General features: G+C 36.0%; 2 protein-coding genes across 3 annotated transcripts in view; one reads left to right on the top strand and one right to left on the bottom strand.

The window, feature by feature from the left end:
- Positions 1–14,797, bottom strand: part of NALF1 (NALCN channel auxiliary factor 1) — a 434,728-nt gene that overhangs the window by 207,080 nt on the left and 212,851 nt on the right. The window lies entirely within an intron of this gene.
- On the top strand, positions 1,993–14,354 carry LOC111945478 (uncharacterized). Of its 2 annotated transcripts, XM_086880732.1 has the most exons (4): positions 4,902–5,154; positions 6,136–6,317; positions 10,386–10,449; positions 14,140–14,354. In XM_086880732.1, exons 1-4 carry the CDS (start codon positions 5,069–5,071, stop codon positions 14,186–14,188), a joined length of 381 nt encoding a protein of 126 aa, XP_086736858.1. In that variant the 5' UTR covers positions 4,902–5,068; the 3' UTR covers positions 14,189–14,354. The 2 variants fall into 2 exon arrangements, 1 of the variants encoding a protein (XP_086736858.1); XR_015284415.1 differs by lacking the exons at positions 4,902–5,154; positions 14,140–14,354 and adding an exon at positions 1,993–4,369 and having other exon boundaries at positions 10,386–13,749.

The following is a 14,797-nucleotide window of genomic DNA, read 5'->3' as shown; positions in this document are numbered from 1 at the left end:
TATTGATATCAGATTTTTAGGCAATTGTAAATACTTGAAAAATTTGAACTTAAATATTAGGCAACATTGTGTGACTCAGGTGTTTGAAAAAATAAAAGTATTTTTATATTTTTGCTTTTATTTGCTCATTTACTTCTGTTATTATTTCCAGATTAAATTTTCCATTCCTTATTCTCATCTCAAAAATAAGTTTTGCTTGGTAAATTTAAGAAAAATCTTCAAATGTTATAGATAGAGAACAAGTCAAGAAGATAATTATTTTTTCTGTAAAATTAAACTCTGAAACTAGATTGCTTATTAAGGTTATTTCTTCAGTTACTTAAATAAAATTAACTGCTCTGATAGTTTTCTAGACAACATGAAATTTTTGGAAATTAAGTGAAATAGTAAAAGGTAGCAAAATAAATAATTTTGCAGGACCTAAAGCACATCATTCTCACTAACTTTTAGAGTATTGACAATCTTTAATTAATATATTTCTTAATTTATTTAATTAATAATTATTAATTTATTTAATTAATGATACTCCCTTCCACAGATTTCCTAAGGAATAAAGAATGATGTGAGAATAGACAAATAAGGGCAGAAACCCAGAGGAGATAAGTTGTGGCTTTCATTAGGTAAGTTTTCTTTTCCTAGGCCCAGCCCACACCCATATTAACAAACAGAGTTCTTTTGCTTTCTAAGAACTTCTTTCCTCATTGACAATTTTTTTTTTTTGCTGTTTGTTTTGATTCTCTTTTTTAATGCTAGAGTTATTTAGTTCCAATTATTTTATTCCAAATTACAGGAGCTTCATGTTAAGGACATTACTCAGCTGTTCGTATTTCCATCAGTGTCTCCTTCCTTTGCAATCTGAGAGTTGTCCAAGTGCAGAGGAGATATATAACCTCAGCTTCTCAACTCTATTGCATAATTCCAAAGTTTCATTCATTTCAATGAATGTAAGCTGATCTGGCAACAAAGGCAAGAGCACAAGAAACTCCCTAGAGAACGTAGAATTCTGTAGATATATAACTTGTTTTAAGATAAAATTCAACATAGCTACAAATATATACATGTATATCTATCTATCTATCTATCTATCTATCTATCTATCTATCTATCTATCTGTATCTCAGATTAAAACCAGAATTTGTCTCCCAACCAGAAACTTGGTGAAATAAAATGGCTTTTAGGGTGAATAATGCATTTTCTTTATAGAAGCTAAAATATGTCTTGAAAATTATCCTATAAAAAACAAAGTTATTCAATATTTGGATCATTTGTATCAGATTTAGAGATAGTCTGTATAAGTCTCATTGGTCTCCTTCCAGCTGCTGCTGTTGAGGACACTCACAGATTTCCAGAGAAGCAACATATATTTGACTTTAGGACCTCTTGCTTCACAAGCCTGTTGTCAAATTAAAGGCACTTGGCAAAGGAATTTACAGGGGTATTAACTGAGATGCTGGCCTTTTGCAAGATAAAATACAGTGGAGGAAACATTTTAATTAAAAACTTCTTCTATAGGAAGATATCCTCAGGCAGCAAAAGCTGGTCTCCCCCTTGTCTCTGTGGTTCTGATGATAAACTGCTGAATCCTGTGTGTACGAAAGGTTATTGAGCTCCCATGCGTGCAACTGTGAATAAATATTTTCCCAGTTGTTGTCACACTGACACACCTTATATTTGCCCCGAGTTTGTTCTCAGTTTTAAAACCAGGCTACTCAAATTTGCCCAGCGGACATGAAGCCAATCAAGACTGGGTCTTCTACTTGAATTTGCTGCTAGAGTGGGGTAGGCAGGGATAAGAAAATATAGATGTTTTTGTCACAGTCTAAAGAGAAAATTTTTCTCCTCAGTGACAGTATTGACCAGAGAGAAAAGACACATCTTCCCTTAACCACCCCCTCACCAAATCCTTTTGCTGTATTGACTTGTACCCTTTAACACAGCCACTGTATAATATCAGAGCTCATTTAATAAATATGCAGAGATTTCCTCTTTGAGCAAGAGATATCGATTTTAATGAAACTTGTAACACAGTAGAAAAGATGTGTATAAATAAACTTAAATACTAATAGTGCAGCAATTACACTGTTAATTTGCACTATCAATTGAAAAATCTGCAAACATAGCTATTACACACTCTTCCTTTTATGTATCCTCTTTTTCATTATCTTTAATGGTTAAACCCAGGAAATTTTAGTTGAGTATATAATCAGCTATTAAGACAAAGTTGAAAATATGAACTACCTTTTAAATTATCTACTAAATATGAACCATTATCCAGACACTGTATCAGGCTTTCATTCTGAGGCATAGAGTAAGCTAAATCCCGTAAATCCTCATACACATATTGGCTATATGTGTAAAACATCAAAAGTAATTTCAGTGAGAATTCCCCTGCTCAAAACCAAATGTAGTTTGATGTCTCAGGATCAAAAACCTATTCTTTAGGTAGCCTTTCACTTTCACTGCGATGATTTGAAAAGTAAGATCCTATGACTCAGGCCAGGAATGCAGATTCTATCTCACCATTCATGCTGTGTAGACAGCTTGAAACAGAAGATACTTGGAACATATAAGAAGAAGCTCAACACCCACAAAACAAATAAATTTATTTGACATTAAACTTGAAAAATATTTTAAATAATATGTTGTAATTCTAGGCACAGTAACTCCCTTGCCACATCAAAATTAAATCTGGGTTTGGGACACTACTAAGAACACACAAGAAGTATTTGCAAAAACTGACTGCACTGAAGTGTGAAAAATCAATTAAAACTTCCAGCCACCTCTGGATATAAATATTTTCCATGAAATAAAATGTTGCTAAAAAGCTCATAAGCATTCATTTTGTTTTTAAAAATGTTAGATGATACATTGAAATTGAATAGACACAGATTTTAATTACAGATTTAAATTGGATCAACTGTCTTTAAACATCAAACCCATAAATATTATTCTTTCCTCTTATTTTCTGCTTTATATTTATATATCTCCTTCCATGCAAAACACATTTGTTTGGACATGATCAGAAAGCCTTAGATAAGTGAATACTCCTTTCAATCTGTTGAGCCAAAAATCTGAGCCTGTTGCTTCGTAAGCGAAACCTCTTGAAAGCTGAGTGTCACCAGACTTGCTACACTGTTCTGCAACTCCAGAATAAAGCCACAGTGTTCCCTCATCACTCTTAACCTTCAGCTTTCCCTGTGTTTCGTGCTCTTATTACATCCTCCTTACAGTGGTGTATCAGCTCGGCTGCTTCATGGACTCGTCTATTTCTGCTGCATTTGGAACCTTCTTTAGCAAGATATAAGGAGTCTGAGTGAATGAATCCCTCAGGAATCCTTCAGTTCAGCACAGTAGCTTCTGGCAGTGATCTCAGACATGCAGTAACAAAGGCAAGGGGTTATCCAATCATTCCAGTAATGAACTGGGAGGATTGTACTAAGGATACCAGTCAAGGTGAAGAAATGTTGGTTGCCACTTCTACTTTTAATAGCTAGATAATTGCCAATTTGCAATTCCCAAAACTCTGGGAGAGTTTTGATTTTATTTCAACAGGAAAAAAAATACTGTAAGAACCAAACAACCTAAATTAACTTTCTTTTATGACAGTAATTTCTAAATTACTCAGAGCAGCATTTTTATACTGACAGAGAATCTGAGAGACTTACAACTCCTTCCTCAAAGCAGACTACAACACAAAAATCTCACTGGATTGGACCAGAGACTTCAAAAGACAAAGTTTAGTGTCTTGTAGATGACCTTATGTACAGACTGTACTTACTGCATTTATGGAAGTATTTAAATAAATTTAATCTTTCTGGTTTAATAAACAAATGTGTAGTGGTTTAGATTTGCTGATTTTGTTTTCTTGGCTAACACACTAAATAAATGTTGTGGTTTTAAAGCAGTAACTAAAAAAATTAGTAGAAAATTTACTTATTTTTTGCTGTGAGATGTGGATTAAAACAAGAGCAAAACAGGATTAAAACTTTAAAGGAATAAAGAAAGTTTATTAACAAATTACAAGAATAACAAAACCAGAATAAAACTTCAGAAAACTTTTTTTTTTGCTACCTAACTATTTTCTTGTTTACATGACAACACAGAGACAAAAAAACTTTGGAGTTTTGGTGTTTAAAACAGTCTCAATTTTTGCTAGTCTTTTTATCAGTCTTTGTAGAGAAACAGAAGTCTTTTTTTGCTAATCTATGGAGTTTCTCACAAGAAAACTATTTCTGTTATAGTTTTCTATTTCTCTGATGCCAGCTGCCCGGAAATCTGTCATCATGTGTCTTCTCATTTCACATCACTCTGAGGTGTGTTATGGGCCATGAGTCTAGGGGTGTCATTTTTAAGGACGAGTTATTTAAAGGTAAAAGTTCTCTTTATCTGTCTCTGTGAGCCTCTCTGGAAACAGAAGTTTTCTCTTTGCTTCTCAAGGCCTCAAATCTTCAACTATTACTTCTCTCCCTTCTGTTCCAGCACCTCACTGTATCACAGTTACTCCACCTTTTGTTCAAAATCCACACTTTGAACACTCTATTCTTCTCAATATACTCTGTTGCGAATTAAAGGAGCTTTTTTCAGAACGCTACTGTCTATCTCTATAGCTTTAACAGAATAATATTTCACCTTAATTAAAGCATCTCTTTATTCTCTCTTCCCCATCCAAAACTTAACTTTTTTCTTCACTGTATTTGATGGTTTTATGATGTCTTCTTCATGTTATCTCTCTCTCTCTCTCTCTGGGAAAAAGGAGTAATCTGTAAGTTTTATTGAGTTAGTAAAAGTGTTAAAGTCTTGGAAAAGCTGCTGTTGTTCATGGTGTCAGGTTTCAGTCCAGCAGCAGAAACTACAAACTAAGCCAGGCTGGCCGGCTCTGTTTCTCCCCCCCTGCCCTCTGCGGCCTTGTCCGGCCTGGAGGGGAGGAGGAGGCCGAGACAGAGCCTCGTTACCTTGTCAGAGGCAGGAAACACAATGAGCACAAGAGAGCTCTGGCTTTACATCTTAAAGCGGTGTTCACAAGTTGATCTCACTTCTCAATGGTTAAAACCGCCTCCAATTCTCAGAAATGACCAATAATTGGCCAGAGGAAAAAACTCCCATCAGCCTCTGGCAGCTTCAACTTCCCCCCCAGCTCCCGAAGCTGTCTTCAAGGTAAAGTCACCCCAGGACAAAATGCCTTAAGAATGTGTAGAGTTTATACAAACCTGTCAGACTGGGACTATTGGTCTATAGTTCACAACAACACAATACTGTTGTATTTTTTTGTAGCTTTTTTTTGTAACTTTTTTGTTGTGTTTTGCTTTGCTTTGTTTTGTTTTGCTTTTAAGCATGATGGATTTTAAAAAGTGCTAGTCGATTTATTGATGCTGTCATTACACTGCCAGTTATGGTAGAAATCACACCCAATAATGATTCCACAGAAAATGTTTGAAAAGGAAGTATAAGCAAGTCATCACCTCACTAGTGAATCACACTCTTGGTAAAAATGTCTTTAAGCCTAATTTGTAAAAAAAAATACGTTAAGATATTTTAACACACTTTCAAATATTGTTTTTCCCATCATTAGTATAACAATTATGGACAATTCTATATAATTAACTGACTGAATAAAAGCCAGAAAATTTGTCTTAATGTTCAATGAGAAAATTACTCACTTTGGAGTTTTTTCATTTTAAAATCATTTATAAAGTGAATAAAATAAACAGCACATGTGGGAACATGCAAGCATGTGAATTAGTAAGGATGTTCGATCTTCAGTTCTGTAAACTATTGATTTTACTCTGATCAGATCTTTATTTGGTAACCCAAACTCAGAATGGCTTAGCCTGATATCGCTGTACAAGTAAAATATTTATTTTTACTATCAGCAAAGAAGAATATGTTATTATTTCAAGTAAGCAAGAGAAAGGGGAAGGTTAGCTGATGAATAGCAGCCTGCAGGTGAGGTTATCCTGTGGCTGGTAGAAAGCTCATACCCACTGAGCTGTAGCATTTCTGGATAAGTGATTCCCATGCTTTAGATAGATTGACCTTTTATTGGAATCCATGTTCTGGTGAATCAGCTGCTACTATATACAAGAAGGACACTCCAGACTATGCTGTAACCAGTTGTCTCTGATCTTCTCTTGTCAGCCTTCGCCTGTTAACTTTACTGCCACAGAGAGAAATATTTCCACCAAGGAAGAGAGAAATGAAAGGAGACGAGAATGTCACAAGTGGCAGAACTTCTGCTGGGATTTCATTCTCCACCCCTGCTTGGGACTCCTTCCTGCTTCTTCCTATCCTAATGCAAACATGGTCTAGCTTCAGAATAGGTAATCCCATTTATACAACAATAGACCCCAAACACAAAAACCCAGGACAAAAACACAAGAACCAGGATAAGAAACAGGCCATGAAGATAAGGATGCAGGAAACAGCTGTGAGGTTGAGTTGATGGTCTCCTTTACTAGAATCAGCACTGGAAGGTGCAGTCATGAGAAGGGTTTTTCATGGGTCATTTTGTTTTCCATACTCACCTTTTAGGAACAGCAACAGTCAAAGCAGTTGGGTATGAGTTACAAGTTTATATGAGACAAAGCCTGGCGCTAACAGCATCTGACAGTCTCTAACAGAGTCCTACAGAAAAACAGTTATAGGAACTTCTTGCCTTTAAAGTTGAGGGAGACAAACAAACAAAAAAAAATCACAACACTCATCATATATATACTTGGACAAAGAAACGGTTATTGACTTTATAGAACTCACACTGTCATCTCCTCTAGGATTTCATTTCCTTGTAATGGCAACAGTTGATGCAATGAGTCAATTTGGTGAGGCTGCTATGCAAGCCTATAAAATGTAATGGTTTCCAGGCTGGCATTGTGTCTTTCCTATCTTAAACAAGCACACGCCAATGCTTTCTAATTTGAATTAGTAATCACATCCTACACATTACAAACCATCAGATCTCAGCTGTTATCAAACTGTTCCACGTTGCCAGCTATCCTTGATATCAGATCATCTGATTGTTGCGTGGTGGTTGCTAAGGCAGTCCAGAAAAATATCATTCATTCAGTATAAGATTTGTTCAATGCTTTAGTTTCCAAGCTAGCTGTCTTCCCAAATGAGTTTCACAATAGATTTTATGATACATCAAAAAATTGCAGCCTTGTTCAGAGTTTTTCAAGAAATTCCCCTTATTTCAGTGTTCAGAAATAAGCAGGACCTGACTGTGACAGACTTCAGATAGAAATCTACCACTGTCATGAGCTGACCCAGGCCAAATGCCAGACACCCACAAAAGCAGCTCGCTTACTCCCCTCTGCAGCGGAACAGAGCAGAGAAAATTTAATGGAAGGTTCATGAGTTAAGGACCAGGAGAGATCACTTACCAAATACCATCACAGGCAAAACAGGCTCAACTTTGAGATACAAAGTGAACTTATTACTAACAAAATCAGAGCAGGATAATGAGAAGTAAAATAAACATGCAAACCCCTCCCTCTTTCCCAGCTCTGCCTCCTACCCCAGTGGCTCAAGGAGGGAGGGAATGGGGTTATGGTCTGTTCATCACCCGTGCCTTCTCCCACTGCTCAGGGAGAGGAGTTGTTCCCCTGCTGCACCGTGGGGTCCCTCCCACAGGAGACAGCTCTCTGTGACCTTCTCCAGCCTGGCTCCATCCCACGGGCAGCAGCTCCCTGTGAACTGCTGCAGTGTGAGTCCATCCCACGGGCAAACAGCCCTCCCAAAACTGCTGCAGCCTGGGTCACTCTTCCACAGGGTGCAGTCCTCCAAGGACAGGCTGCTCCAGCACGGGAGCAGGGCCCCTCACCTTGGGTCTCCACGGGTTTACAGCCTCCTTCAGGCACCCACCTGCTCCAGTGTGGGGCTCTCCATGGGCTGCAGATGGATCTCTGCATCCCCATGGACCTCCATGGGCTGCAGGGGCACAGCTGCTGCACCATGGTCCTCACCACGACCTGCAGAGGAATCTTGGCTCCAGTGCCTGGAGCACCTCCTTCCCCTCCTTCTGCATGGACCTTGGTGTGTGCAGAGTTGTTCTCAAATTGTCTCACTCCACTCTTCTCAAGCTGCAATTATAGCTGTGCAACAACTTTTGTTTGGATTTCTTCTTAAATCTGTTATCACAGAGGTGTTACCACCACTTCTAATTGGCCCTGCCTTGACCAATGGTGCATGCATCTTTGCAGCCTTCAGGGACTGGCTCTGCCAGACATGGTGGAAACTTCCAGCAGCTTCTCACAGAAGTGGTCCCCCTACTCCCAAAAAACAGGCTGTGCAAACCAAATACAAGCACACAAACCTGAAGTTTTACAGTCTGATTTTCTGTTCTTCAGCATTATCAGACAAGCATTCTCCCATTTCTAAAAGCATTTCTAATTAAATTATGCCAAACCATATATTAATTAGCAGAATCCATACTTCCTACAAAGCACAGTTTCTAATTCAGATGGAGATTTGGCTACACAAAATCTAAAGTGTTATTTAGCTCACTGAAGGACAAAGCACAACATTTCCGTCCTTACTTTGTTCATTCTCTGCTGAACATTGGAATCAAAGGAACACAGGAAAGCCACTTTTTGTGCCAAAGCTCATCTGCTTTTAATACACCTTTCAATCTCATGATTGCTTTCGTGCTGTCTGTTCTGCTTTAGCAAAACAGTAACAAGTCTACCCTTTCATACCAACATATTCCATTATGAAAACCAGCTAAATAGAGTTAGATTTAATCTCTTTCTTCCAAATTATGCAGTTATTAAAGGAAAACAAAAGCACATCTATAAAATTTAACAGTTTGAATTTTAGATATTCCTTTACAGACACTGGGGGGATTTTTTGAGCGTTAGGTTGTTTATCTGGTATTATGTTTAGAAGCACTTAAACAAAGTATGCCTTTTCCAAAGCATGCCATGGACATCACAAAATTGTGTAAGTATTTGACTGAAATTATCAAAGAATTTCATTTCTAGGGGAAAAAAACCCCCAAAAAGCTCAGATACAGTGAGGTTTGGAGAAGAATTGGCCCCTTCACTTGGCATGTCCCTTTCACCATCACTGTGAAAACAAATTTTCATTTTCGCTGTCTTGCTTTACAGTGTCCCAATGTAAACCTTTTAAGAAATATTTCTAAGAACAGATTTGTGATTTGTTTTTCTTTTCATCCAAATGAATTTTACTATTAAAATTTGAACTAGAAAAGTTAGATTTAGCTTAGATTTTTTTTAAAATTAAATAATTCGTAAAAAGCCTGACTTTTTAATATTATTTCCTTATACAACAGAATGGGCAAAAATCTACTTGTCTGTTGCTAATATTTAACAAAATTAAGATCTTTGGTGGAAGAGGCCAGTTAGAGGGCAGAAAATCACAAAACTTTTTTTATGGAATGATTGTTTTATTACAAATGGTTTCTATAAGAAATGTAACAATTCTTAAAAGAAGGTTCATTAAGTCTCTAGTGCTGAATGCATGTCTCCAAAGAACAGAAGATATAAATTAAAAAGGCTTTCCCTGTGTTGTTGATGAACTTTGTGATTACTCAAATTTACAAGAACCATGCTTTTACCCAGAAGTTCAATAAAAGATTGAAGTATGCCTTATTTAAGTGAAATTTTGGATTTTCCTACAGTTTTTCAAGTCAGAAACTCTACCTCAAAATAATATGACAACCTTAAGATATGAGTATCAAATTAAGATATATATTTATGGTTTTCAGTAAAACTAGAAGGCTCACTCCTATGATGCTTCAGTGTTCAATGAATTTAATTTTAATATTAAGCTGCTTGTTTCCCCCCAACATGAATTTTCTACTGGATGTATGTGAACTTGTGATCTGATCAAAAGATCAGACTGCCAGGGACCATGTCTAATATCTATTATAAAATGTAATCAAAATATAAGAAAATTGATCAGAGAAGTATATCTTAAGTAAATTTTTAAGTAAATCCAGTGTAATTTATATCTTGAGGGTGCCAGTGGAAAAAAGCTGCTATGCTTTACAAGCAGAAGTTAATAACAAGGGATGAAGCAGGGTATGATTCTGTCATATAAAATTTACTCTGCAGTACAATTTTCTATCATTTATTCACACTTAGTGAATAAGTGCAAAGGTTTTATCCACACGAGCTAACACAGAATTATTGTGGGCTCCAGTCTTCCCTGCTTGGTCAACCTCTGAATCTGGAGAAGTTAAGGTTCCAGGGATTCTACAAGAGAGTTGATAAGGGACTTTTTACAAGAACATGTAGTGATTGGACAAGGGGGGATGACTTTAAAATGGATAGAGTGGTAGATTTAGATTATATATTGGGAAGAACTATTATCTCAAAAGCCATCTGGATTATGCCTTAAATAATTTAAATTTTTGCATCTTTTTGCAGCTGTTATCCAAAAGCTTCTGGCAGAGGATGTACAAGCCCACGCTACCACCCCAACCATACATGTGTATGTCTTGACCTTTCAATTTCCTTGACAGCCATACCCACTGGCAATGACTATTAAAACAAAGAAAAGCTTCACCGCATTCTGGCATTTTCAGGGGAAAAAAAAAATCCAGCTAATGGAAAGTGCTTGATAATGTTTGCTTTTGTCTTTTCTCTTGCATGTTCAGCTGAACTTAATCTATTGTTTGCAGTTAGACAAAAGGCAGGACAAATTACATGTTTGCCTACGCCTATTCAAAGAAAGGGAACAAAGGTTTCAGAATCAGCCATAGAAAATGGAGTTATTTTTCTCACTCTTTACAAATATTTAAGTTGTAAGCATCTGAGCTGCAGAAATAACAAGCCTAGCTGAAACTGCCTTTTCCCAAGAAACCTGAAAAGACTTTACCAAAAAAAGAAAAAGACACTTCTTTTCACTTGTCATGAAAATATTTTCAAGACCAGTTAAGAGAAATAACTTTTAGATTTTAATTTACAAGACAAGAGCCATTTTAAGTATTGCATTTTTGTGTTTAGGTTCTTTTGATGAAATAATGAAGAAAGTAACCAAATCCACAAAAATATTTATTTGTAACACATTTGCTTAATAACAATTCTGATGTACTTCTGGTCCTAAGAAAGACCATGTCCCACAAATTTATATAATTCTAAATTAAATAAATGACTTAATTTTATCAGAGAACTCTCACCGCTAGTTCAGATGCGTTTTGTATTTATCTCTGACGTTTTACTATAGAAACATATTGCATGTCCCATCATGTCTTATGTAATTTACTGAGTTCAGAGGACACACATTTTATTGTACAACATGGAGCAGTGACCATTAATAAATTTCCCTCAGGAGACATTAGCAATTTTTAAAAAAATGTTTTCATGCATTTTCTAGCACAATAATTTCCACTGTTTTGGAAAGTAGGATATTTTATCAATGGGGTGGGTGGTGGCCTACTATATCATGATATACCAGAATTGTGTGAGGAGTGGCATGTTTTGGAAAAGGCATACTTTGGTTAATTAAGTTTTTGTAAATAGAACCTGCTCTCAACTTTAGGACATCTGATACCTGTACTGGTTTTGAAATGGAGTTGTGGTGCAGCACTGGTTTTGTTAGTTATACTACATTTATAGCTATTGTCCACCACTGTGGTCTTCTTCTTCTTGTTGCATGCCATTTTAAAGGACAGTGAAAAATATTGCCATTTTTAGAATAAAGTAAAGGTCCTTCATCCTTCACAACTGAAAACAAGGCAGCTGAAAGCCACAATTTCACTCACACAGATTTCTGTGGACTGCCTGAGCAGCATGGCAGCTATGATATTAAGACAAAAAGAATGGCAACTATCAGCTTTGAGAACTGGAGACACCAAATTATGATGCATGAATAGGGCTACTCAATAGGGATTTCTTTTAATATACATGTACACAGGGATTGGAAATGGACTGGAAAAATCAGCCTATTTTAAAATATGGTTGCTATGCTTAATTTTCTCATTTGCCACCAACTGGATGAATAAATCGATCACTTTGTTCATTGCATAATTATTTAAGGATTAACCCTTTCCTGTATTTCTACACAGTGCTATAGCAGTAGAAGAATACTGCTTCTCTAGAGTGAGTGTTCAGTTTTATGTAGCCTAAGAGAAAATGTTTATCTATTTAGTGCAACCTAGTACAGGAAAACAAGTTTTCCAGATTCTTCTGGAAAAATATTTCAAGATAAGCAAATAAGATCTTGGTCTAGAGAATGCCATGAATATCTGAAAATACATAAATAATTTCATAGGCATATGTAACTGAGAGGAGTCAAGTCATTCCTGTGCTTCTGTATCTAATTTCACAGCATATGAGTATGTGAGTATAGAGAAAAGACTCTTTAGCATCAGCCTTTCCTAGATTTTTCTGTCTCTATCTGATCATGTAAAAAGTTGTGGTACTAAGAAAGTACACAATACATTTCCTTGGTTTAAAAAAAAATATTTCTAATCTGGTACTAGGGCTTTTCTGCAAGAGCACGATTGGAAAAGTGTTCTTTGGTGACTGACAAAAATAGCACAAGAGCAAATGGGTCTTTACCATTTACATATTCAGCATTGAATAAAAATTGTCTTTGCAAATAGTCTGAAACTACCAAACTAGTTTTTCAAAAGTTGTTGGAGGGTCTGAAGTGGATTCATTAAATCTTTGTTTCGTAACACAAGCTGAATTTGTCACAGCAATATTGGGCAAGTGCTATGTTCTTGTGTATGCCTTAAGAGCTACTCATCCACTGCATTTTTAGATGACAAATCTAATACATTAGCAGAGGTTTATTCATACTAAAGAATACTTGATCTTACTGTGATGCATGAGCTCCAAAAGTTAATGGTTACTTGCTGTGCACTTTTCATGAAGATTGAAAAAGATTAAACTGTCATAAAAATCCCTGCTTTGTACTGCTGGGCAGAAAAGATAATCAAGCTCAGCGGGACTGTGTTACCTTCTAGCAGCTCTCAGGACCCTGACCCATCCTTTTGCCCTCTGTTAAAATAAAGGTCCGATGCTTTTAATAATTATCTTTGTCAATGATAAATCTCTCCAAAATTTTGAAGTCAAAAAAAGCTAATCTTGTAAAATGCCATTTTAGGTACACCCCACTGTTTTTATTTGTATTTTGATGAAATCTATTAAAAATCTTTGAATTTTGGTGACATGACAGGTCCCATTTATCAAATTTTTGTTTACTAGGCACATTTCAGTTTAAGTGAATCTTGGTTGTGATCAAAATTTTTTTCCAAACTTCCCTCTACACAACAAGCTAGCTTATTTTACTTTTTTCATTTTTATAATTACAACAAGAAGTAAAGTAAAAGTTAGCTAAATATTTTATCTCAATATAAAAGAGACAAACAGTAAGAAGTTAAACTAACATAAACTAACAAACAGTAAGGAGTTAAAGTAATAGACTACAGGAGCAAGAATCAGGGATTATTTGGTCAGTCTTGTTCTTTTATTTGAAAAATACTGAATTCTTCCTTAATTTGGAAGGCAAATATAAGAGATATAAGAGACATAAGAGTCATATAAGAGACATAAAAGTCCTCTAACCACCCTCTAGCTACTACATAATGGCTTGCTTTTTTACAGACAACATAACAAAATGTTTTGCTAAAGGTATGGAGGATGCAAGGATAAATTTTGGGAATGCTAATAACATTACACATTTTTTTATTTTTTTCATAATTATTATATTATAAAAAGTGTATTATGAAAGAATATCTTACAATATCAATAATATATTTCCCAATAAATTTCATTTAGAATACGTGTATTGGAATCTGCTTTTATAAACTAACACACCCTAATTCATCTAACATAACCACTGATGGGTTAAAAAAGAGATTTGTTTGTGAGTTTCTTTTAATTGGAAAGTGCAACATATTTCACTTTCCTCATTACAAATGTCTGTAGGAACTGGATTACATTTTCCCAAGTATCTTCCAGAAGCTGTAGCACAAACCTACAATCCTAGCTTTCTTCTGGAGTAAAACTAGGATAGTCAACATCTTCAGCAACTTCCAGGTTATGGTCCCACCTGATGCTTGCTAGCTATTATTTAATAAACCTCTCTAAGGGCAGTAGTGGGTCTATGCTTCTAAAATTTGTATTCTTCTCTGTTTTTTTTAATGAAATTCTCATGCACAACTGGCTGAAGCTCCCACATCAGTGTTCCCCATGGACCTTCCTGTGTCTCAGAGAGTTAAGTACACAAATGAGAAGACCAAAATGCAGCATGAATATTAATGTTCTGGCAGAGTGTGTTTCAGCTGGCAGGGTTCTTTTACTTGGGCAGCTGCCAGATGTGATCATTTGGAATACAAAACTACTTTATGAGAAAAGTGTAAAATAAATCTAGAATCTGCTGGAAAACCCAAAGCAGTTGTTTCTTTATTACAAATATACCTTTACTTTTAGCTACAGACTACTAGGATATCTGCTAGAAACTGAAAAGTGTATACTTCCCAAAATGGAATAAAATGCTGCAAGCCAACATTGCAGAATAGGGGAAGATGTGCAGAAGCAGAGGTTGTGCCTTTGTTTCCTCTTTCTCAGATATTAAACACATATTAGCAATGTATGTAATGGAAAGCTGAGTATTAATATGTTGTTATTTGTCTCCTTCTTTCCCTCCTCTTCTAGGATGCTTTATTTTGGTAAAGAAAAAACAAGGCTCTCTGCAGACTGGCAGTGTCTAACCCCAGATGTTTCCTGTGTATTTTCTAAGCTGAGCACCTCATATTACCAGTTGCTGTGACACATGTAATGTCATTAGACAGGGAATAAACAACTTCAAAACCATCTACAGAGCCCAA

The sequence above is a fragment of the Cyanistes caeruleus genome, chromosome 3 (genome assembly GCF_971803275.1).
Source record: "Cyanistes caeruleus chromosome 3, bCyaCae1.hap1.1, whole genome shotgun sequence".
In the NCBI taxonomy this organism is placed as follows: domain Eukaryota; kingdom Metazoa; phylum Chordata; class Aves; order Passeriformes; family Paridae; genus Cyanistes; species Cyanistes caeruleus.
The sequence above is the reverse complement of the archived record's forward strand: the minus strand, read 5'-3'. Positions and strand labels throughout refer to the sequence as shown.

Coding starts and splice junctions, on each gene's coding strand:
- LOC111945478 (XM_086880732.1), top strand. CDS start 5,069: ATGACCAATAATTGGCCAGAGGAAAAAACTCCCATCAGCCTCTGGCAG. Junction 5,155..6,135: donor CTCCCGAAGCTGTCTTCAAG/GTAAAGTCACCC, acceptor TTCTCTTGTCAG/CCTTCGCCTGTTAACTTTAC. Junction 6,318..10,385: donor ATGGTCTAGCTTCAGAATAG/GTAATCCCATTT, acceptor ATCTTTTTGCAG/CTGTTATCCAAAAGCTTCTG.